Source organism: Seriola dumerili, unplaced genomic scaffold (assembly GCF_002260705.1).
Source record: "Seriola dumerili isolate Sdu_G_001 unplaced genomic scaffold, Sdu_1.0 BDQW01000025.1, whole genome shotgun sequence".
In the NCBI taxonomy this organism is placed as follows: domain Eukaryota; kingdom Metazoa; phylum Chordata; class Actinopteri; order Carangiformes; family Carangidae; genus Seriola; species Seriola dumerili.
Genome location: NW_019174280.1, coordinates 1,181,950 through 1,206,473, shown reverse-complemented (window position 1 = coordinate 1,206,473; position 24,524 = coordinate 1,181,950). Strand labels below are relative to the sequence as shown.

At 41.4% G+C, this 24,524-nt stretch overlaps 2 protein-coding genes across 2 annotated transcripts; one reads left to right on the top strand and one right to left on the bottom strand.

Moving 5' to 3' along the window:
• The first annotated feature begins 358 nt into the window (after positions 1-358).
• Positions 359-9,334, top strand: rad51 (RAD51 recombinase). The gene is made up of 10 exons (XM_022769121.1): positions 359-414; positions 1,052-1,152; positions 2,943-3,080; positions 4,213-4,330; positions 4,529-4,620; positions 4,856-4,950; positions 5,080-5,193; positions 6,717-6,846; positions 7,033-7,154; positions 8,449-9,334. Exons 2-10 carry the CDS (start codon positions 1,069-1,071, stop codon positions 8,570-8,572), a joined length of 1,017 nt encoding a protein of 338 aa, XP_022624842.1. The 5' UTR covers positions 359-414; positions 1,052-1,068; the 3' UTR covers positions 8,573-9,334.
• A 1,274-nt stretch (positions 9,335-10,608) lies between these two features.
• On the bottom strand, positions 10,609-23,885 carry rmdn3 (regulator of microtubule dynamics 3). The gene is made up of 12 exons (XM_022738027.1): positions 23,267-23,885; positions 22,314-22,503; positions 21,202-21,345; positions 18,751-19,096; positions 16,887-16,989; positions 16,020-16,080; positions 15,832-15,907; positions 14,782-14,859; positions 14,587-14,685; positions 13,651-13,704; positions 12,959-13,039; positions 10,609-11,783 (listed from the first exon to the last, which is right to left on the bottom strand). The coding sequence occupies exons 1-12, from the start codon at positions 23,466-23,468 to the stop codon at positions 11,724-11,726; spliced, it is 1,494 nt and encodes a 497-aa protein (XP_022593748.1). The 5' UTR covers positions 23,469-23,885; the 3' UTR covers positions 10,609-11,723.
• Positions 23,886-24,524: the final 639 nt, after the last annotated feature.

Genomic DNA, 24,524 nt, shown 5'->3' with positions numbered 1-24,524 from the left:
GTGTAGAACTTTAAATGAATTAAATGAATTTTGTTTACACAGTATTTCTCTTTTAATTAAAGATAATTAATATTTTCAAATCTAGAGTTCCAAAACAGCTTGATAGGAGGAGTTGTGAAACACTGGCAAAGTCTCCTAATATGACTACTATTACATGTTTTGTCTGTGAAGCATACACCATCTAACATAATGCTACTTTTGAATTGTGACTTCATATCAGACATCATGCCAATTCCTTGCATTACATTTTGTGTCCTGTTTGTGCAGTTCACAAACCAATGAGTGACGTCATGGTGCGTTACCACTTGGTCTTTACGTCTAACGTCATTGCGTGTCATTGGTGCGTACTGAGTGTGGAGCGCGGGACCTTTGGTTATCAAACGGCGGAGTTCGAAGGGAAACAAGAAGCATCAGGTAGGTACCGTCTGTAGACTAAAGTCAGAGTAAAGCCCGCCCGCACGACATATGATTACAGCACAGAGTTAAGACATAAGTGTTAATTTGTGTTGAACTCGTTAGCTGGCCGTCCAGGAGTGTTGTCAACGGCTAACACTAGCTCCACGGCTGAAATGTAGCGAACTGATGAGAAAACAGCGCCAATGCTAACAAGCTAAGAGCGTTATCAAATGTGTTAAATGCTAATGATACTTCTACTTAAGCTGGTTCACAACAGAAGATACATCGGTTGACCTTGTTTTATTGTTGTAGCGGTACGAAACGTTATAAGCAAATGTTTTCTGATGTAAAAGGTTAGTCTGTTAACTTACTAGGGCTTTGACTGAATAGCCTCATTTTGCAAAGTGTGACAAATCAGAAGGTCACGTTCATATTTCCATTCTGACAACAACTAACTAACGATATTGTCATACTGTGTTTACAGTCCTAGAGCGGTAGCATAGAGAAACCAGGTAAACAAAGGCATCACTGCCTATTACATTCAGCGAAGACGGTCACTGTTTAGAAACATGTTTCCCTCTGGTGGTTACCCAGTCTGCAAGATCAGGAAAGCAAAGGGACAGAATTATGAATCCTCTTCCTCTCTGTTGACCAGATTTCCATACTCGGACCATGGCTATGAGGAGCGAGGCCAGGGTGGAGGCAGAGGTGGAGGAGGAAGAAAACTTCGGACCACAACCTCTATCCAGATTGGAGGTACTAGTCTGAGTTCACTTTGTTCCTTTTGGACAGTTTCTTAAATGTACTGCACTCGAATAAATGTAATTTCCAATTTTCCTTTCCAAGAGAGCAACTCAAGCTGACATCTATAAACATGGATACGACCCCTTCCTTTAACAGATGTACCTTGTTTGAAATGAAAGGGAAGTGGGTGGGATTACCCTTTTCACCTTTTAGTCTTTATGTAACTCCATGAAGCTGATCAGGGACCTTCTGCAGGTCCAGAGTTGTAGTGAATAGGGAGACTGCCCTTCTCCCAGCTTGAGCTAGCAGCAGACGGACGTGTGAATTGTGACCTTTTCTTTACTTTCCTGTGAGGACCTTCTGCTGCTGCGTTTGACCCGTCCTAACTATTAAGGAGCACCTGGGCACCAATGACAGCTCAGAGGCGAATTTTGCCTCTACCGAAAATTTAACTTTCTGAAGCACTAAGGGTTTCTGACATACTGTGTCAGAAATAGTATCATTATGATATATATAATATTATACCTAATCTGTACATGCGTTTCTGTGTTTATGGGGCAAGCTCCAATTTAGTGGTTTAGACGTCACTGCTTTGTAATACCATATGTAATACCAAAATCACCTAGTAAGGAATCTGCAGGGTCTTAAAGTCTTGAAAATGTAATTTAGTTTCCTTTTAAAAATGGCCGAAGAAGTCTTCATTTACAGTTGTTATATCTTGTGTGTTAGCTGCTGTAGCTAGTAAAGTTAGTTGTGATTGCAGCTCTCAAGAGATGTTCTACAACAGTGGTCCCCAACCACCGGGCTGTGGACCGGTACCGGGCCGCAGCATATTTGCTACAAGGCTGCACAGAGAGGACGAATTAATTAATTTTTTTTAATTCGTAAAATGCAACAATTGCCTGATAATAGGCTGTTTAAGGCAGCTTTGATTAGTCTCTGTGCGCCCAGTCACTATTAACTGCCATATATTTATTTTTTATTCATCATTTATGGTCGCACTGTTTCTTTGTCCTCTGCTCTCTGCTCTCTGGGAGAGGTGGGGCTGCAGTACACACACTGCACTGGACACAGAACCAGGTGAAGTAGAGATAACTGAAGATTACTGCAGTTGATGACAACCATCACTGACCTTTATGTTACCTTAAGTGCAATAAAAAGTAAAAGGCCAATAAGAACTTTATCAAACCACCTGTTCAACAAGCAACAAACAGAGAAGAGATATTTTCATTATTTTGTCTGTTGTCTCCCGGTGTCTTTTACACCACAGCATCACGCTGGTTTCGCTAATAGTGAATTATTATGGCCCAACAACCAGTCCATGAGAAATTTGTCTTTCTGAAACCTGTCCATGGTGCAAAAAACTTTTGTGACCACTGTTCTACACCTCTAATCTAAAAGTGGGACTATGGTGACAGTTCATTGTGCTGCAGGAGGCTTTTTTTGGAGTTTGATTCTGCACCATTGTACTGCAGCAAATACCGTCACTGCCTCTGCTACAGTCAGCAGCTCAGAACGGTGTTGAAGTGTTGAACAATTAATCATTTTCATTTGGTTTGTCCATCCCTCCATTTTCTGCTGCTCACCCGGGTCCAGTTCGTGTTCATGTAATTAATTATATCAATAGAATTTATTGTCATGCTGCTGGGAAGAACTGAAAAATAAGATATTGTATTAATTTCAAGCATTATTGTCCTAACTGGTTTTCCATCATACTTGTGAAACATATATTAATTCTCGTTCTTCTATCTCCTAGTGAGTTTGCATGTGGCTGTCTCTCATTCCAACTTCTCCCATTGCAGCAATGTGGGATAAGTGCCAGTGACATCAAGAAGATGGAGGATGCAGGTTTCCACACTATTGAGGCAGTGGCCTATGCACCCAAGAAGGAGCTGCTCAACATCAAGGGCATCAGTGAGGCCAAAGCTGACAAAATTCTTGTAAGAAACAACAGTAATTCATGAGTTCTGGCTGCACAGTCCTGATGCAGCATTTCATTTTTTCTGCTGGCACCACACATGCACATATCTTTGATAGTGGTGGAGATTTTTTGAAGTGACAACCTTGTTTCTTGTGCAGATTCTACAATTAGTGAAATGAGAATGAGAGAAAATGAGCAGTATTCAAAGCCAAGTTTGTATATTAGTGGCTCACTCTCATTATGGTCTGGCAGGGCCATGGATGAATTTGATTGAAACAGACATAAGCTCAGTTCTCTCCTTCACTCAGGAATGAAGCTGAGAAACAGGCTGTGCAGTAGATACTGTGTTGCACTACACCTACAATGTCTGGACTTGTGCTGGGATTTTTAAATACTGTATTTTAGGTTAAACCTGAGGTTACAAGTCTCTGTGATTTGAGACTATCTTAGATTCATATCTGAGCTTCAATTCCCACATTATCAAGGTGAAGAAAACATCATCTCTCCACCTTAGAAACAGCTGAAGTATGGCCATTTATAAATCAAAAGAAACCCTGAGACTTGAGCTCACTCAAAACTCTGCAGCTCAGCTGTAAACCAGAACCAAGAGCGGAGACCACATCAGGCCAGTTTAACTTCCTGTTACATTTAGAATTGCTTTTAAGCTCCTCCTCCTTATGTATGAAGCCCTTAATGGGTGACGACCAAGCTACATCTCTAACTTCCATGTTAACTATAGACCTCCAAGAACACTGAGATCATCTGCTGCTTTATTGAAGGTTCCCAGTGACAGTTGGAGGGATGCAGCCTTTGTCAGTTATGGTCCAAAGCTATGGAACACATGACCTTTAACCAGCTCTGAAATGTTGGACTTGTGTCTTACTGATGTGATATATTCTATGTAATCCATTTTTAACTTATTTTAATTATTTATTTGTTTAATTTTTTCTGTTATTTTATTATTATTCCATCTTTAATGTTTTTACCATGTTTTCATGTTCATGTGTTCATATGTCTTTTCATGTGAAGCACTTGGTGCATGTAATTTCTTAAAGCACCTCCTGCTGCATTTCTTGTATGAAAGGTGCCAAACCAAAAAAGTTTATTATATTCTAATTTTTTTTTTTGTTTTATTATTTCTTCAATGCCAGACTGAAGCAGCCAAACTGGTGCCTATGGGCTTCACCACAGCCACTGAGTTCCACCAGAGGAGAGCAGAAATCATCCAGATCTCCACAGGCTCCAAGGAGCTCGACAAACTACTACAAGGTCTGTCTATCTATCGTGACGTTCACCCTGATTGTCAATGCTGAATTTGTGGAACAACACCATCTGGCACATACTGGGCCAACCACTATCTCAAAGTCCTGTTTTGAGATGTTCATTAGACCCAGGTTGTGTTGTGTGAACACGGTAATTACATACGGCAGCAAAACTATGTTCATTTGATTCCTGCTTCCCCTGCAGGTGGGATTGAGACGGGCTCCATCACAGAGATGTTTGGAGAGTTTCGCACGGGAAAGACCCAGCTGTGCCACACACTCGCTGTCACGTGTCAGGTACAGTCCAAAGTTATTCTGCTGAGAAAGCCTCAGTGCTGTCACAAAAAGTTGTGATGCAGTCAGAGCGTTGTGTAACGATCAGATGACAAAGGAAAATCACAGAAACTTTATCCTTTAATTTTAAAGAAGAAAAAATCAAATCATGAAGAAGGTGTGTCTACAGTTCTTAATGTCTACACAGTATCAGGTGCTTAAAATTTCAAAACGATGGCACTGTCCTTTTTGTCCACAGCTGCCCATTGATCAGGGGGGCGGAGAAGGTAAAGCCATGTACATTGACACAGAGGGAACCTTCAGACCAGAGAGACTCCTTGCTGTAGCTGAGAGGTGAGTCATCACTCATCAGCTGATGAAGGCCACAAGCTCAAGCACATTGGTCTCACAATAAAGTTGTTGTTGGAGTTTTGACCCCCTCCATGCCTGATGTTTCATGTGATGTCATTTCTCTGTCATCAGGTATGGGCTGGTAGGGAGTGATGTTCTAGACAACGTGGCCTACGCTCGAGCTTTCAACACAGATCATCAGACCCAGCTGCTGTATCAAGCTTCTGCCATGATGGCTGAGTCCAGGTCAGTGAGTACAAAATGCTTGTGCTTTCAGAGTATTACCTTGTGCTTGACATGCTGTTGTGTATAACCATACAGTTCATTCAGAAAGTCTTCAGACCCCTTCACCTTTTTCTCACTTTCTGTTGCAGTTTTATGATAAAAATCATTTATTAGTCTTCACCCAGTATCCCATACTGATAAAGTGAAAACAGGATTTTAGAAAGTTTTGCAAGTATATATTAAAAAGTATTAATTGAAATCTCACATTGATAAAAGTATTCAGACACTTTACTCTGACTCTAAGTTTAGCTCAGGCTCCTCCATTTCTCTGGATCATCTCTGAGATGTTTCTACACCCTGACTGGAGTCCACCTGTGGTGAACTCAGCTGATTGGACATGATGTGAAAGACACACACCTGTCTATATAAAGTCTCACAGCTGACGATGCAGATCAGAGCAGAAACCATGAGGAGGAAGGATGCTGCAGAGCTCAGAGACAGGACTGTGTCAAGGCTCAAAAACATTTCTGCTGAAGGTTCCTGAGAAGAACAGTGGTCTCCATCATTCATTGTAAACTAGGGCTGGGACCATTATCCGACGTAATGGACGTTGTCGATTATAAAAATTATTCGACGTGGAATTTTAGTGTTGACGCGTCGTGTAAAACCACACAGGGTAAATGTTCATAGAACAAAACCGGAACTTTCTAATTATAGAATTTAGAGTTTATATCCATCGTCTTTGGTTTACCTGGATACAAGCGCAGCACAAGGGCTGGGACAACGCGGTGACGTAATTGAAGTCATTGACTACGTGAATGATTTGCGTCTGTGTAATCTATTTGAACAACATGGCGGCGTCTACCAGCAGTAAGACGGAGCGTGTGGAGCAACACGCGGCAAAAAAGGCTCACACACGGTCCTCCAGAGTTTGGGAATACTTTAATCTTGACACCAACAGTGCGGTAGTCTGCAGACTCTGCAAAGTGCATCTTCATTTGTCTGTGTGTGTGTGTTGAACGGGGCAAATTGTTATATTAAATGACTAACTGGAAAATAATTGCAATAAAATTACTGTTAGGTTAATAAAAAAAATAATCGTTAGATTAGTTGAATAATCGAAAAAATAATCGCTAGATTAATCGTTTAAAGAATAATCGTTTGGGACAGCCCTATTGTAAACAACCATATGAACATAAACAACCAGGACTCTTTAGAGCTGGACCTGGACTAACTGAGACATCAGAGAGAAGAGAGGAGACCAAGAACCTGATGGTCTGTCTGAGCTCTAGAGAAACTTTCAGAAGGACAACAGCTGTCTATATTACAGTTTACACTTTCTATCTCCACAATGAGTTTGTTTTTTGAAACTTAATAAATGTAACCACTGCAGCGCTAACTGAACACTTGCTGCAGCATTAGCCATTCTGCTTTTCCATGGATGTTTGTATCTGTTGTGACGTTTCAATGTGACTGTCTTGTCTTGTGTGTATCCCTGCAGCTAACACACACACACACACGCTCTCTCTCTCCCTATGTGTCAGGTATGCTCTGCTGATAGTGGACAGTGCCACTGCTCTGTACAGAACAGACTACTCAGGTAGAGGAGAGCTGTCAGCCAGACAGGGACACCTGGGACGTTTCCTCCGCATGCTGCTCAGGCTGGCAGATGAGGTAGGGTAGGAAGGGGGGTTTGTCCTGGTTGTCTGGTGGTGTCATCATGTATCCAGGATACTGTGATGTGTTTTATTCTAGTTTAGTCATGTTCACAGTCCAATTTAACGGACTGAATCTACACAGTCCACATATGATGCATACTGACCCAGGATGTTTCATATTTTTATCTGATCTGTGTCACAGTTTGGTGTTGCTGTGGTGATAACCAACCAGGTCGTAGCACAGGTGGACGGGGCAGCCATGTTCTCTGCAGATCCCAAGAAACCAATCGGTGGCAACATCATGGCTCATGCTTCCACTACACGGTGAGTGATGCAGTGAAGAAAAAGTGTTTCTCTTCATCAGACTGAGACACGTCGTCAGTCCGTCTCATTCTCGTGAACACAATATCTGAGTAACATCTTGAGGGAATTTCTTTAAATTTGTAAAATATGGAATATACTCGATGTATCGCTGCTTGTTCCACCTGGGATGTAGTAAATGACAATATTGCGAACAAGTTCCATACAGGAGATTTCAAAATATCCAAATATAGCCTAAAAATATCCCGATATTACTTCTAGACCATATTGCCCAGCCCTAGTACAAACATTCACTTGAATGGAAAGGATGAAAGGAAATTTAGTGGTCAAAGGTCACTGTGACCTCAAAACATGTTTGGCCATAACTCACAAATTCATTCACTAATTGTGACACAATTTAACTCAAATGTCGAATTGGACAAAATGAAGCGATGACATTTTATATCTAAAAGGTCGAACATCAACTTCACTGTGACATCATAATGTTCTATAAAAAAAATCTGGTCATTATTCAACACTGTAACTCAGGAAGGAGAGATTCCAAGTTTCCTGTAACTTGGCTGGTTGGCAGAGGCGACAACCACAAGGCAGGAAATCTAGTCCTTGTTCTTTATTTCTCATGCAGATTAACATGTAATTGACTTTCGTACATTTGCGTGACATGAATAAACAGCTTTGCTATTTACTGATTTAAAGATACAGTAACATAAGCTGCACTATGATCGTCCTCTCCTGCGCCAATTCTGAATGTTCCGTGTGAAACATTACACAGCAGTACAGTCAGCCATGTGTACTGCACTATGGTGATTTTCTTCATATCCATGCTCCTCCTTCTACTGTTCAGTCAGTGGATGTTGTGTGTCACAGCTCCTCTCAGATAGATACACAGCAGCAGGATCTGAACATGGATCAACTGATTTCAGTGAGTCCTCCACTGACTACAGCTGCACATGCTACAGACACATCTGAGTGGAGAATCCTGGTTTGGCTTTATAGCACAGATCCTCCTATTTTGTCCTCATCTTTTTTTTCCGATTAAAGTGTCGTGTTGGCTCTGCTTGATTTTGACGTGTTTGAATGTGTCGGCAGGATGCTTGTGCTACCATTTTATCCCCATTCTTATCTGTGCTTTGTAATGTTCAATGTGTCCAATTTTTCTAAATGTCTGTTCAGAATGAAGTGTGTGTACATGGAAAGGTGAACTACAGGTGCTGAAATGCTTTGACAACTGCAGCTTAATGACAGTGTGGTCTCATCCCTCGTAACACTACTCCTAACACTGGTCTTATTCTCACAGTCTGTACCTGAGGAAAGGCCGAGGAGAGACGAGGATCTGTAAAATCTACGACTCACCCTGCCTGCCAGAGGCTGAAGCCATGTTCGCCATTAATGCTGACGGAGTGGGCGATGCCAAGGACTGAGCGGGCAGAGAGGCAGGAACCAGAGGGTGCTGGGAAACATACTGTCTCTTGGACTATAGTGCCCCATACTACTGCTGTCACACGAGGCCTCAGACTGATGGGATTATGAGTTGTCTTCACTGAGTGGATGAGACGGTCCAGCTGCACATCTGGCTTCATGCAGCCCAGTGATGCAACAGCAGGATGAAAAGTTTAGTTTTCTGCACTCAAAGGAAAAAGAAACTGACGTAGTATTTCATAATTATGAGATCTGTTACACTATGATGAGATAAACTCTATAATTACCTGATTGGTAGCTCATGATTTAGCATCCCTTTAATTACAAGAAATCTCATGACATTCATAAAATATCAACATGACATTTATTAGGTAATTGTGAGTTCTTCGTCACTTATTAGACCTTTAATGTGTGAGATCTCATAATTATGAAATGCTAAGTCATAATTACAGAAAATGGCTGCAGTTTTTTTTTGTCTTTGTTCAACGCAGTGCACTCCTGCAGTTTCATCAAGAGTGGGTTTGAAAAAACTATTGTAAAAAACTTAAATATTTTGTGGGATTTTTTCTTCTGTATCTTTCTGTTGAGTGTTGTCTTCTCTGGATGTCTAACAGTGAAGCTTTTATTTTCTAGGATGCATTTGAAACAATGATTTCCTACAAAGATCTCCTTACATTTCTGTAAAGTGATGTTTTCATTTTCTCTTCACCAGAACCTTGCGTATTCTGTATGTGTGATTAATAGCTAAATTAAATTTCTTTTACTATTAAATCCACGTGTTAGCATCGTCATCATGGAAGGATTCTATACTGTGTCAGCTGTTACCATGTTCTTATGGAGGGTTGGCTACACATATGCATTACTGAGGAAGGGTGGTGTCAGGGTTTGTAATGTACGGTGGCCCTGGAAGCTCAACACACTGCAACTTGAGAAAAGCAATGCAAACGGACAAAACACAAACAACTTCACACGTGCTGCGAATGCAACACTCTAAAAATAACTTAAAAGAAAAAGTAATGCACCTATCTGGGACACACCTGTTCAATGTCAAAAGTCTCAAAGCATTGAACAAGTCCCAGCAGGTTCATCACTTTTTAGTGTCCCCTGGAAACACTTCTGTTGTGTTGTATTAGCAGCAGGTGTTGTCAAACTGATGATGTTTTCTGAATGTTTGTGTTTTGTCTATTTGCATACGTTTTCTTAAGATGCTGTGTGTTGAGCTCTCGGGACCACTGTAGTAATCCATGAGTCTCTTCAGTGCATATAAGCTTTTCATTGAGGAGTCAGAATATTGGGAAATGACATGTTCATTCATCGTAATATCACAGCAGTGACTGCAAGAGAATAGAAAACACAAAGAGCCATTAAAGTGATGTTAGATCACCAATGACCTGAGAGAAAACTGCAGCTTTACTTTCACTTCAGAAAATAACAGATGTAAAAACATAAGGGGACAAAAATATTAGGACACTTTTCACAGTCACAACCAAACAGGAAACTCCATGTGTTAGTTTACTGAGGGCTGCACATGGTCCAGTACAGCTGCTTTATACTGCACCATCTGCTGGGGGGGTCCTTAAGTGAAAAAAAGCCAATCGAGTTTTAAAACAGATACTCAGATCAAAATACTAGTGTTATCACTACATCTACATTAATAAAGTGTCATTAACCCTCCCCCTCCCCCCCCAAAAAAATAAGATCTTCAAACATCCCTGAACATACTGCTTTTAGCTTCCACATCATTTTCCCTCTGTCACATTTATTCTAAATGTCAGAATATCTTCAGTGTGGTGGTGTGTTCTTTCTTCTTATGAAGGCTCCTCACTGAGTGAAAGGAGCTGAAGTATCTGAGCAGCAGCCATGATCACAGCTGCTCCACTTCTCTAAGTGATGAGGAAAGGAGCTTCAGTGCTTCCTATCTTATCTCCTTTAGGAGAGGAAACACTGGTCCTTCCTTAATGAGAGGAGAGGAGAAATGCCGTCCCACAATTCCTTGCTGCAGCAACATTTAAAGTAGTTTCACCACAGCAGAGCCAAATAAATGTAGAAACATCAGAGCAGCTGTTTTATGTTTGTGAGACCATCCAGAACTGATGGAAATCCTTGTGTGATCCACTGAAGCCTGAATCCATAAATACAGATTCATCCTCTTTAAATCAGTCAGGAGTCGTCATGAAGAAAGAAGAAAAAGCGCAGTCAGATTATTTTCCTAAATCCTTAAGACTTCTTCACATCTTTGACCTCATGGCGTTTTCCATCGAGGTTGAGGATACGTGATTGGGGGGGGGGGGTTGGATTCTAATGCCTTTATTGGATAAGACAGTGAAGGGAGTGGGGGACTGACAAGTCCAACCAGCTGGGAATCAAACTGGAGACTTAACAAAACATGCACTTAACCCCACTCAGCTACCTGGTCTCCCTAACTAGGTCTAGAGTTTTGCTTATCAGCAAACCCTGCAGCTCACACTCTAACCAGCAACATGTGTTCCTATTTATGTAGCCACAGAATTATCACACAACAATGAACATGAGCAATGTTTGAATTTACATGAGTGGGTTGAATATTGAAAACAACACATACAATGCTTGCTATAGACTTTATAGTCACTGAGACAGTTTGACAAAAACTAAATTTAAAACATGATATTGACATGACCACACTTTGAGAAAGGCTGCACTAGAGGGAAGGATGAAAACCAGCTGCGACACCAGGGCCAGTATTGTTTTAACCTTGTGTGTGTGACATCATGGTACTCATGTAATCATGTTAAACAATAATAACAATAAAATTAATTTAGGTGACCTAATCCTGCTCACAAATAAAACTGTTTATTCACTGTTTATGTTTATTCACTAATTCTCAGTTAAAAAAAAGCAAAATGTTAAAAAAAATATTAAAGATACCACATACACTACAATCTGTATTAGTCACCAACTCGGCTCAGCCAGAATAAAGTTTGCAGAAAATAAATAAACATCAATAAACTGCATTTCATTTCACAGTGACAGCAAAACAAACATATCCACTAATAGAGGGAAAGAAAAATTAGTGTGCCATTTGTACTGCACATCTGATTGGATGGTCACTCATTGGCCAATCGGTGCCACCAGCTGAGTGGCTCCATCTGCTGGACCTCAGAAGAAATTACTGTTTCAGATTTTTCTGTCAGTCAAGACGCGAAGCTGAGTCTCCAGTTTAGACATTTGCTCATCCTTTGAAATGAAAAGAAGGAAACAATGAATAGGAGTAATTGTGTCGTGTGTGTGTACAGTTAGTCTTTTTTATTTTTATTATCCTGACACATCTGATGAATTCATTATTTGCTTTTGCTTCATTTTATGAATACTGCTTCAGTATTCAAAGCTATAAACACTAACATTTCCACTGTATGGCTGAACATCATGTGGCTTTATGGAACGCGGGTCAGAAACGTCTATACTGACGTCAGCATTTAGGCATCAAATTTGCACATCTAAAGATGACAGAAAGTGCTGTGTTAACACGCTAATTTTGAACTAAGATGTTGGAAGTATTGATGGTCCAAGCGTCTTAAGATAGATGCTTGGACCATCGATACTTCCATGCTATTGGTCGGCGTCTACATATACCCACCCCTTTTTGAAAGAGGGGCTACATTTCATATACATTGGGCTGTATGTATGCCTACGTTGTGGTCATGTGGGTTCTTGCTATTGAGTATGTTTGGGCTACATACCTATCATGTGTCTGATATGCAACTGTGAATCAGTATTTGGGACAGTCCATTTGTGTGAAGGGGGAAGGGGGGGTCAGGAATTAGTTAAAACTCTTGACTAAATCACTGAAACACAAATGTGGCATTTAACAGGAGACCTTCCTGATCCACAGTCTGTTCATGAAAGGACAAATGTAGAATTTTATTTATTTATTTATTTATTTTTATTAAAATCGATTACAGAACCCAAATTCAACAGATAGCCATTTGTGCTCTAATACTGCCATCTAGTGGCACTTAGACAAACACATCACATGAAATAAATATGTCAATATGATATTGGAGTTAAATTTTTCTCAATAAGAGATAGATTATTAAAAAAAAGCTGATGTTAATAATATCGGTATTATATATATATGTCAATATTCCTAACCTCAATTCATGGGTTGATAGGGAATTGTTTCTTCTCTTGAAATGCTTCAGGTCTATAAGGCCTCAGAAATTGATCAAGTGGTAACACCAACACAATTTAAACGTCTTAAGACGTTCAGAATTTGTGTGTTAGCGCAGCATTTTCTGTCTTTATGTCTTAAGACATAAATAAACAGGTTTTGGACCAGTCTGCGTTCCATATAGCTTTGACATGCAATGGAGAGGATTTCAGGTGTGAGGGTGACGTGTGTGACCTCTTACATCATTAGTGTTTGTGGACATCTTCAGAGCCAGCTCGGTCCAGTTTGTGGCCTCAGAGATGTTTCCAAGCTCCTGGTGACACTACAAGTCAAACAACATGGTGATTAGCTTTCATCAAAACACACTGATGAAGAGGGAAGAAAAAGATAGAAAATACACCCTGATGTGTTATTGTTGAAAATGATTCCCAGTCTCTAGTATAATTCATTGATTATCATTTCCCTATAACCCCTCCTGTTTCTTCACTCTTTTATCCAAGGTGAAATCTTTCTGGTTTTTTGCATCCAACAGGTTTTGTCTATCTAATATATTTATATCTATATTCTGAGCCTTAGTGAAGTCAAAAAATGTGTAGACGGTGGAAAACAAAAAGCTCATATTCATGAAGTTACTTTCTACTCTTACCTCCCACACGATATCTTCCTTGTTTTTTGGAGGGAATGAGTGAGTACTCGAGTACTGAAGTAAGTGTCTGTATCAGATGACTGTGAGGTTTTTCTACTTAAAAATAGCTGTTCTTGACAGACGTCACACTTACTCCTGCAGTGTTCAGGCCACATGGTCTGACCAGTTTTGATGCAAACTGCGTCAGTCATGTTCAGATGGTCGGTGTATGTAATAATCACACAGTGAAAGTGTCTCTGCAGTGACACCACTGTGTCATGTGTAGAATGACTCTGCTCAGTGTTTACCTTGGCGATGTAAAGTCTCACAGTCTTGGAGAAACCTGGACTGAGTTCCTCTGCCTGCAGGTTCACACAACACACAAGACAAAGTGTCAACAGTCACATGTCCATGTAGAATATTAATTAAGAATGAAAACCATTCACTGTCACTGTCATACTATCAATACAGACAAAAATATTTAATAATACAATACTTACAATACTGGTCCCTTTTAAACAAACTAACTAATCGACAAAACAAGAGTTATGCAGTGGCTGGACATTGAACCAGCTGTAGATAAATGTCTATACAGGAGAGGAGCATTACTGTAGACTCTGGGACACCTAAGGTACTTAATGTCTCTCACCTCCAACACCACAGATCTTGGCTCAGTCACATTCACTCTGGAGCAAGTTGATTCACACAGTGTTTATTAAAGAGCAAAGCAAAAGATATACGAGACGTGGTGGACACGATGTGTGTTCTGTTTGTTTCAGCGCACGACCTCTGGTGAACTGTGACTGAGTTAAATGCATCACAGACGTGAGCGCAGCCCCTCACACTCTGCACCAACCGCACCAAAGCCCTTCAGAGGAGGTGGTCTAGGTCTGGAGTGGTTCATTTGTGGCGGGAACATGATCAGACCTCAATCTGACCTACATCTGAACTACAAAACACAGCTCCTGTAGGCGGGTGTGCTTTGTGCACCAGGATGTCAGGAGCTGGACTGACACTTATGTCTGTTGCTTCTTGATATTTGTGCAGAACCTTCCTTACGACCCTCTTCCTGTTTGACACACATCTGTCCAAGCAGAGCAGTGAACAGTCTCACATGGCTGTCAGTGATGCATTTTAGTTTACTTCACATTTTTTCAAGTCAACAACTCGTCTACCAACTTGAACCAGAGCAGACCAAATATAAGTGTGAAAACACCCTCAGCCTGTGGTCTGTGGACTTCTACCTTCAGGAAGTTCTCCAGGGCGTCATGCAGGGTGGAGGAGGGGGGGCTCTGGTATAGGGCTGCAGCCGCCTTCTTCTCCAGCCAATCCAGAGTGGCTACCTGCAGAGACACAGACAAACCAGGAAACACTGACTTTAGACGCGATTGCCTTTAGTCAACAATAAGCAGCACAACACACAACACAGGCACTCTCACCTCATAGCACCATCTGCCCAGCAGGTAGAAACACATGGGGTCGTCGTCTCTGAGGGCAATGGCACGGTCCAGGTGCTCCTGGGTGGAGGAAAGATATCACACAAGTTCTCTGAACAACTCTAAAGGGTAGAGATGAATCCAGACACCTTCATACTCTGGGTCCATGATCCATGCCGACAGCTGTCCCCGCTGCTCACTGTCAGCAGAGACTCCACTCTCTCTCAATGTATCTCTCTCTGTCTCACTCTCTCTCCTTCTTTCTCACTGTGTCTTTCTCTTTTCTCTCTCTCTGTCTCACTCACTAAGGCTCAGTTTCAGAATACAGATCTGGATTCAGAAACTGAGCCTTAAAACCAGCCGTCAGGACTTCTGGAACTTTGTGATGTCACAACAAAACAGTCACCACCCTCAGCCATGCCCCAAGCCCCCCCCACCTGGACCCTCTATCCAAACCTAACAGGATTTGGTTTCTGAGTGTTTACCTGAAATCTGCTATATTTTTATTGGATCACTCAGAAAACAGTCAGCCAATCAGAAGAGAGGCTCAGAGCCTCCTCTCTCCTGATTGGTTCACCAACCTGTTGTTACTAGAGCTCCAGAGAGAAGCCTGAGAGAGGAGATGTAAAACTACACTGAGATGGTTTTTGAGTTCTTAAAACCACAAATATATCTTCTTATGGATCGACACTTCAAATAAAACACAGAAGAAGAGGAAAATATGGAGCTTTAAACTTGTGTCCCTCACTTTGTGACATAGAGTCACATATAGTGCAGCTCAGTTTGCTGCATGTCCCTCTCCTCATTTGTTGCTTCCCACTGTCATCCAGCTCTGTGAAAGCTAGTTTCTTATGAATTTCTCTGATCATGTTACATTTTAATATTCTCTCTCTCTCTGTCCTTATTTCTATTCCTGGTAGTGACACCAGTTCAGTAAAGCTGGCCATCATTTGACCTGTGTAGAGCAGGGTTTACCTATTCAAACAGACCTGACACAGGTTTAACCTGCATCACTGCGTCTATCTGAGTCAGCTACAAGTGTTCCTGCAGTACCTTCAGTATGTGGCCGCTCTTCAGTTTGCCGTGCATGCTCTCATGCTGGGACGTCAGTCCTGTCAGCACAGCAAACCTGGAGCCACAAACACACAGTAACTGTGACATCAGAATATGAGTGGTGGGAAAAATATCTATGTAGAGGTGAAACCCAGATGTTAAAAGCTCAGTGACTCTCGTGTTCTTACCATTTGTGACACTCAGCGTTCAGGCCGTTCTTCTTCAGGGCGCGCTCTGCCTCCTCACATCCTGCAACAGCAGCTCACAGGGTAATCCCAAAAACCTCAAGATGCAAACTCCAGTGGCCAGATTCAAAATGATGCATACACACAAAAACCATGCGTGCGCCATTTCCCCACACATAACTTGGTATTCATAAACACAGGCTGTGTCACCTCACACAATCCTTTGACCATGTGTACACACAGTTTCCCAAAGTGATCCAAGTTACAGTGAAAATCCAAAATAAGAGACACTTAATTTAACATAAAATAAAATAACCGACTTCACAGAGCTTCATTCATTCAGTTTTACCATTTACACAGCAATAACAAATCTACAGTTAATAAACAGAAATAATTGTGTTTGTGCTCATTCATCATCGTTTAATATCCTAATTATTTATTGTGAGTCATTCTGTAACTGTTTGATACTATTTGAATATTTACTAATCACAGTGTTGGAGCCTCTGGAGCCTCATTAAGACTCTCTGGTCCCAATAAATGAAGCTCAGAGTAAAACAGGACTTTACATCAGAGTGATTGTGCTAAAGTAAACTGATGCATGTTTTTCCCTCAGTTTCACTATCAGTGAAATTGTTCTTTTTGTTCACAGTTTTAATTTTATGCATTTGATCTCTGGTGTTAATCTTTAGTGAGATTCCTGTCTCCAAGCAGCACTTCCAAATGTCTTCTCTCTTTTTCTCCAGTTAACTTTTTTAAAAACTGAGAGTACAATTTATTTTCATTTAGGCTCCACTGACAATCTTATTTGTTTTATTTTGATTGAATGTGTGTGTGTGTGTGTGTGTGTGTGTGTGTGTGTGTGTCCATTACCTTGCTGTGCATAGGTCTTCTTTTCCTGTTTGTCCTCAGTTGACTCATACATGTCACTGTAGGCCCGAGCCAGTCGCCATAGAAACTCCCTGCTGTCTCCATACTGCAGACTCAGACACAGAAACCCACCCGTCAGCGTTTAGGGGGATTCATTACTGAAGAACATGATCACACCACACACTTAGATCATCCTGGTTGCTGTGTAGCAGCCACTGCTGTCAGAAGACAACTGACCACTGTTATCATCACCACAGAAACATCATGTCCGAACAGCTAAAACAATCTGAACAAAACACCTGCAAAGTCTGTTACTGTTTCCTTATAGATGCAGCTACAGATTTATGAAAATCAATCATTGTGCACCAGACAGCACAGTGAACACGCTCACTTAAAAATGTAACTAATACAACAACTTTAATAAATAGTAGAATTCATGCAGACTGCTGATGCCAGGCTTGTTGCCAAATATTAATCCAATCCACAGAAGTGTGTGGCATGTTGTCTGTAAAACATATAGTATGTTTGTGCTAGTGACCTCTGACTGACAGCTCAGCTGACTGCACTGACATCTACAGGCACGGCTGCACAGCTGCACCACACTTCTGGTGATCCCTCAGAGATTTACACAGTGTCTGTACAAGTGAAACTACTCATTTTTCACTGAAGGTTTGATATTCCATGAGAATATTTTCGATCAGTGGTTCCCAACCTTTTCCAACTCATGGCCCACTTGAAAATCTCGAAAATGATGGCGGCCCACATCCAACCCCCGTAACAATATGGAGGCTAAATAACACTTTCTCAGAGCACTTTTTATTGTAATGATGACAACAGAACATCCAGGACTGAACTGAAGCAGAGGAAACATGTAGGAAGGTCAATTTTTCTTTTTTGCTTTACAGAGGAGAGATCACTGTCTCTGACTCTTTCCTTTCAATTCTTTGTGTTGTTAACCAGCTATCCATCTGACAAGTCACATGTTCACATGCAGAGTGTAACTGCAGATTTTGTGTCTGGAGGTTCATGTTGAGGTTACAGTGGTGAGACAGTGGAGGTTCTCTCATCAGGTGAAATGATATAATGTTATGTTTATCTCATCAATACAGTACAGCTTATCAGGCTCTTTGTTGATACTTCTATTGAGTCTTCCTCTTATTTTTAAAAAGGATCAAATTTTCAACAAGATTGAAATGAAAAAAAAATTGTGTCCCTGTATATAAACTATATAAATAATAATGTAAAATGTCAATACACTACTAAATAATATTCCTGACATGAAAACACTGAAGCTGAAACTGAGTGGAGCTGAATGAAGAACACAGACAAAGGTCATATCAGTCACTGTCTCCTCCGTCCTCCTCCCTCTGCGGCATGTAACACTGCCGGGGGGGTGAAGCTGCACTTTACATACAGAAACTTTTCCTTGTTCTAAATAGTTTGCTGTTAGCTTAACGTTAGTGCCCTGCGCTCGTGGAAAACAAACTGTGGTAGATGAGAGAAGTTGAAAGTGTAGCGTTTCTACATGTTTAACTCTCGTTTTGATGACACCCACAGAGCTACGACTGTAGTTGTTGTGAGCTCCAGTAAAATGTTTACATCTCACTGGTCTCCATCGCCACCTCTGTGCTGTCCACTGTGTGTGTCTCAGAAAGGAGAGGCTGCAGCCCGACACCAAAATGCAGTAGAGTTTTCCGGTTCATTTGGCTCAGGTGCTGCACTTTGAAAACCCTTTGACTGCATGTTGCATGTAAATCAAATGATTTCTTTCTAATTCATCATGATTTTTCAGTCGTTCCCAATGTGTTTATTGCACATGTTCATATCGCATGACGATGAGAATACAACATGGTATTTGGTCACTCACCTCGGCTCTGTTGTCCACCAGCAGGCGAAAGCCCTCTGCCTTCAGACTGGCGTCTCCTGTGTGGAGGATGTCACTCTGAGCCAGGAGGAGAGCCAGCTCCCCACTGGGAACTTCAGTCACCAGCTGCAGCCTCCCCTCATCATTGTCCTCGTCCTTCTCCTCCTCCTCCTCTAGCTCCCTATCTTCCTCCACCTCCTCTTCCTGTGAGTCTTCCTGGCGAAGGGTGAGGACTGTGGCACAGCTCCTATCTTCCTCCTCCTCAGACTCCTGCTCCGGCTGCTGCTCCCCCTCCTCTTTGTCTGTATCACGGTCTGTGTAGTCTGACTCAGCGTAGGCTGTGGAGTACCTGGGACATATTGGGGGGGGGGTCCTCTGTTACTTATTCAGTATTCATTTATCTGCAAAATGATGTCAATGTAGAGAAAGAAACAACACTTGAATTTCACACTACAGTGTATTGATTGATGATTACCTTTGAGAGTTAATTCACCATAATTAATGTGGTATTTGTTCATAAGACAGTTTTTGTTTTATCTGTCTAAATACCACAGAGGTCAGAAAACAAGAAAAACCAACATTAGCGAGTGTCAAAAAATCATATTTGGCATCGACACACATGCTGCTGATGCAGGGGACTCTGGAAAAAAACACTTCAGCCTGTGCACTGAAACACTTTAACCTGGGTCAGTTTTTGCTGCAACACCATGCAGCATAATCCAGCAAAGTGCTGTGTTGGCCAAATACATGCAGGAAGTACATTCCTAGTAGATTACCTTGTACTGAATAATGTATTTCTACCATTTACCATCAGAGGAGATAAAATGATTGTCACTGTGATAACTGTCCAGCTCTCTGCATCTAATAGGCCTTCAAGCTCTTGGATCTATTACTCACACCGACCGTCCTGGATTGTATTTCATTATCTCCTGTGTAATGGAAACCACAAACCCCCACCAAAGAAGCCCCTTGTGCAAATGACCTTTAGGATGGTCAAATATAATTTCATAATGCGTTAGCCTTATGTTTAATCATTTTATACATATTTACTAAAGCCTGTGGTTTTTATTTGTGCCGATGGTTTTATTGCAAAGGTCATGCTTTTATTTTGAAATACAATGACGTCAGCGAGAAAAACGAAAGTAAAAAAAAAAAAAGTTACGTCAACATGGTGACATGGTGTTTTCTAAAGGGACACTTTGATATCTTTAGTTCGTTCTGCACCTGGCTGATAGAGGCGCAAGCTACATGTGTGTTTCATTTTAACTTTTGTTTTGACAGTGCGTTTTTATAGCTGTGCAGTGGAGTTATAAATTAGGCAGTGTAAGATAGCTTAATTATTATCATTAACGGCAAGAACAGAAAACATGGACATTTAAATATTTAATTTGATTAAAAAAGATTATTAAATACCGTTTAAATGGAGTATTTCATGAATGGAGATAATAAATACTAATTCATTCTTTGCAGCAAATGTAAAATTGAATAATTGAATGTTATAAGAGAAGATATATATATGAAAAGATGGTAATGTTTTTATGTTTGTTTGCTCTTTCTGTTAGCTCTTACAGTGTGTTCACTGTGTATTAAGTGAACTACAGTACAAAGAAGGTTTGAAATTAAAAAGACTGAACCATCAGTTTGAGAGTAAGACCAGTATTATGCCACACCTGGCATGTTTTCAACACTGTGCCATTTCCATTCTAAACTCTCCATAAGAATAAATGTCAGTCAGTCAGTCAGTGACTTAGTGTTAAGTAAGTTAGTGCAAATAGGGCACCATTTAACTATCTGTAATTGTCTCTGACGAATTAGCTGATTAAGCTTAAAAAGCCAATCAACAGCGCCCACAAGCTGGATCAGACCTGGATCTCAGCCTGACATGGTCCTACACAGAGCACTACTGAACACACACCATCACTGCTTGAGTCTTTTCAGGTGTCAAGGAGGAAGAAGATTTTTGCCTCTTAGTCTGACCCACACAGCAAAGACACTAAGAAAAGACAGCTCAACACTTTAAAGCTGCACTCATCAATTTTGTCAAAAAAAAGTGTCAATGCATCCAATGAGTATGAAAGAGCAAATGTATACCGACTACTGGACAAACTAGAATCACCTCCTGGTGGTTGTCTGCCTCCTTCACTTTTCTCCAGAGTCATATCAAATATGAACCATTGGTTTGAAATGTCATAATTGCTGTGTAAAGTCTTGAGTTAGGGCTAAAAAGTGTTTTGCAAGGTCACCGTGACCTTGACCTTTAACCAACAAAATCGAATCAGTTTGTCCTTGAGTCCTAGTGAATGTTTGTGCCAAATTTGAAGCAGTTCTGTCCAGGCGTTGTGTGTCGCGGGCGCAGAGGAATAACAATCAATGCAGTATGCTACTAGCATTAGTATCGTATGAGAGAGGGACACCAGAAAAGAAGAATACACAAAAACAAGTGAAGACACATACCCTCCCTCACTGGTCTCGTCATACGCACTGGCCATGCCCTGGCTGGCTGTGAAATAGATGGAGCTGGAGCTGGTGGAGTCAGTGCGCTCTCTGTGGACGACATGACGGCGCCGACGCAGCCGCTGACTGTCCTCCACTCCCTTTCTGAAAGTGAAGGAAGGGGAACAGGTCATCACAACTCCAACAACTCGCAACCCCACGACTACTGTGACGTTTCCCTTCCATTACTGTAACATCCTGCAGCAGCTCGAGCCTCACAACAACCAAAACACTACGACTGTCTAATCCCCAGTCACACTTTAAGGTGCTCCAGTAGACGTGTGGAATGTAACATGGACCGAAATGTATTTAAAATCCTGCAGTTCAAAAGTAGTTTTGTTTGAATTCAGTGAGGAAGTTCCACTACATCTAATTAAGATTGGTTAACGAGAGCATAAGTACTGTGTGATTTCATGCAACATTCACTTGAGATGAGACTTGAGACATCCGCTTTTATCATTTCTATGGATAGAAGTATGTGTGATGCACCTTTATAAAAACATGCATGTACAACAATATAATAAATTGTATTCTAATTAGCATATGTAAGCTGGTTCACATGAAACTACTCTCTTCATTCAAGTGTCTTTCTGTCATTAGTCAGTAGAAACCTTCTCTACCATCAGATTTTGGTGCTTTCTTCAATTCACTGTATTTTTATTTGCTGTAATTTTCACTTTTGCTATCATCATTTGTTATTGTGATCATGCTGCATGGTGTGTTTACTTAGAGACATCTGTAAAAAGTAACCAGAAGAAATAAACTACTTCCCTACTGAATACATAAACAGTGCAGTATTCTCCTCACAGCTTCAGTTTCATACTAAAAGAAAGACTTCACGCAGTTTGAGCATATCACACTCTATGTATCTGCATTAAAGATACATCATTACCTTTCATTGCCTGATCCATTTTGAACCAGAGCAGCAGGGTATTCAGTTTAAAGGAAGCCACTCTGGATTTGAACTGTGTATTGTCTCCACAATTTGTTATGAAGGTCCAGCCAATTAAATTACTCTTTAGTATCATACACAGTGGGGTAGTTTCTTTACAGCTCACCACACTGTCACTCACTTGACATCCTGGATGATTTGCAGGGCGATGTCCTGCAGGCCGCCCCTCAACTCTGCCACCTCTGAGCGCAGTGAGGCCACGCAGCTCAGCACCTGGTCCAGCTGGTTCCTGAGCTCCAGCTGCTGCTCTGGAGACAGGCCCTGCACCACCGCCTCCACCGCTGCCAGAGCCTGCTGCTGGGCCTCTGCCTCTGGAGGAGGAGACAGGGAGACACAGGGTTAGACATATGGGCTTCTTATCCATCCATCTATTTTCTCCTGCTGGTCCAGGTCCAGGTCACTGTGGCAGCATCATTCACCCCATCTTCATCTTCCACCTTTTCCTGGGAGATCGGCTACTCAACTGTGGCCTCTGAGAACTGCCACTTAAAAATGGCTGCGGGGTTGGGAATGAGGGGTGGGGTTGTCCTGGGGGCTATGGAAGCTAAACCAAGGCAAACTAGTCCCAGGTGAGGAGTCAAACAGAGAGTGATTCAAAACTCTTAGACAGGAACTTTGGCACAAAACCATCTCATCTAGATCAGGGAGACCAGGGTCCACTCACTGATCAGGGCCTAGTGGCTTGGAGTGATGCTTCATCTTTGTTGGTCAACCACCTGCAACTTACAGGGCCAGGTGTAAGATCATGTGCATAGTTATATGAGTGCCATATGAAGGCAGGGGCAATGGTATGCTGATAAAAAAACTGAATTCTCTCATTTACTTATATCCAGTCTAGAGTTTCAAAATAACTAATAACTGTAACTAGAGAATTGAGGCATGATTTCAAACGTTGGTACTGTCTGACTATTTGTCCGTTTCTGGCTGGCAAACAAGGAAATCTTGTTAAAACAAATGCAAAGTTGTTAACTGGTCTTTACAATGACATTTGTTCCTAGCCTATGACAGAAACACACACATCTTTCCTGACAAACTGGTGTCAGTGCGAGGCAGAGCCGAGCCGAGCCAACCCACCCTGAGCATCCAGCGCCTCCCGCAGCAGCGCTGCTCCATCCGCCCCGTCGAACAGCCGGGCAGCTGGGCGAGCCTCCAGCACAAGTCTCTGGGATTTTCTCTTACTGATCTCTCTGTAAATGATGAAGGCAATCAAGCCCAAGCCGGCTGTAGCTCCGACTGCGAGCCCGATGAACCCGTTCCTGCCGAGCGGCGTGTTCATGTCTCCTCGCTCCGCAGGTCGGTTCTAGCTAACGTTACCGTTAGTTACTTACAGATGCCACTTTCGTTTATCTCCCACCATGACTGCCGGTGATGACTTTCAGCTTGTCAGCCTCTCGACTTAAATTATCCTACCTGAGAAAACAAGGTTGATACGCAGCACGTCACCATTAGCCTGATGTCATTAGCCTTCCGCTGTTACAGCATTCACTGGCTAATAGCACAATGACGACTTTTAATAAGCTTAACGCAAATGTTTAATTTTATCTACGGCACGTCACGTATATTTCGATGACACGTTTTAAAGCTAAACGAGTCTGTTTATAGCATCAGGATGTGCTAATGTTGTTCGTCTAGCAGCAATGATGCTATAAAAACATGTAACGTAGCTACTTCACATCAGCACCACTGCTGTCAACAAGCCAGAGCATGGAGAAGTAATTTCCGGTTTCAACTTTCAAAATAAAAAGTCTTGACAAGCGGGCTGTAACATAAGAAATCCCATTCCCGTCATGAATATAAACAATAAGTACTTGGACACTTTCATGCTTTTGGTGCTACAGTAGGTAGGACGGAGTATTAGGGCCAGATTGAGGAAAATGGGATATCTGAAAGTGCGAGAAGAAAGTCATAATATTACAAGAATAAAGTCGTAATATTACGAGAATACAAAAATGTAAAATTTCGAGAGAAAAAAAACATTTTTTTAAAATATGACATCAACTAATAAAACAGGTGAAAGGACAGTCAGTTGCAGCCTGAGCTGCTTCTGGCAGCTTCTGTTTGTCTGTTTAACAACAGATTAGACTCAGTTTCTTCACAGTCTTTTCAAGGTCCTCATGCTGATGATGATGATGATGATGATGATGATGATGATGATGACGACGACGACGACGATGATGATGATGATGATGATGAGCCAAAAGATCAAGTTTCTCCTTATTTGTGAAACTGAACTTCACAGGATGCTCTATGTTCCTCATTTTAAAGCTTCTGATATTTCCCTCTAAAACAACAAAAAACCTAAGATTAACACTTTAGTCTCATAATATTAAGA

Coding starts and splice junctions, on each gene's coding strand:
- rad51 (XM_022769121.1), top strand. CDS start 1,069: ATGGCTATGAGGAGCGAGGCCAGGGTGGAGGCAGAGGTGGAGGAGGAA. Junction 1,153..2,942: donor AACCTCTATCCAGATTGGAG/GTACTAGTCTGA, acceptor CTCCCATTGCAG/CAATGTGGGATAAGTGCCAG. Junction 3,081..4,212: donor CCAAAGCTGACAAAATTCTT/GTAAGAAACAAC, acceptor CTTCAATGCCAG/ACTGAAGCAGCCAAACTGGT.
- rmdn3 (XM_022738027.1), bottom strand. CDS start 23,468: ATGAACACGCCGCTCGGCAGGAACGGGTTCATCGGGCTCGCAGTCGGA. Junction 19,097..21,201: donor GACGAGACCAGTGAGGGAGG/GTATGTGTCTTC, acceptor AATATGTCCCAG/GTACTCCACAGCCTACGCTG. Junction 13,705..14,586: donor CCCTGGAGAACTTCCTGAAG/GTAGAAGTCCAC, acceptor GTGAACCTGCAG/GCAGAGGAACTCAGTCCAGG.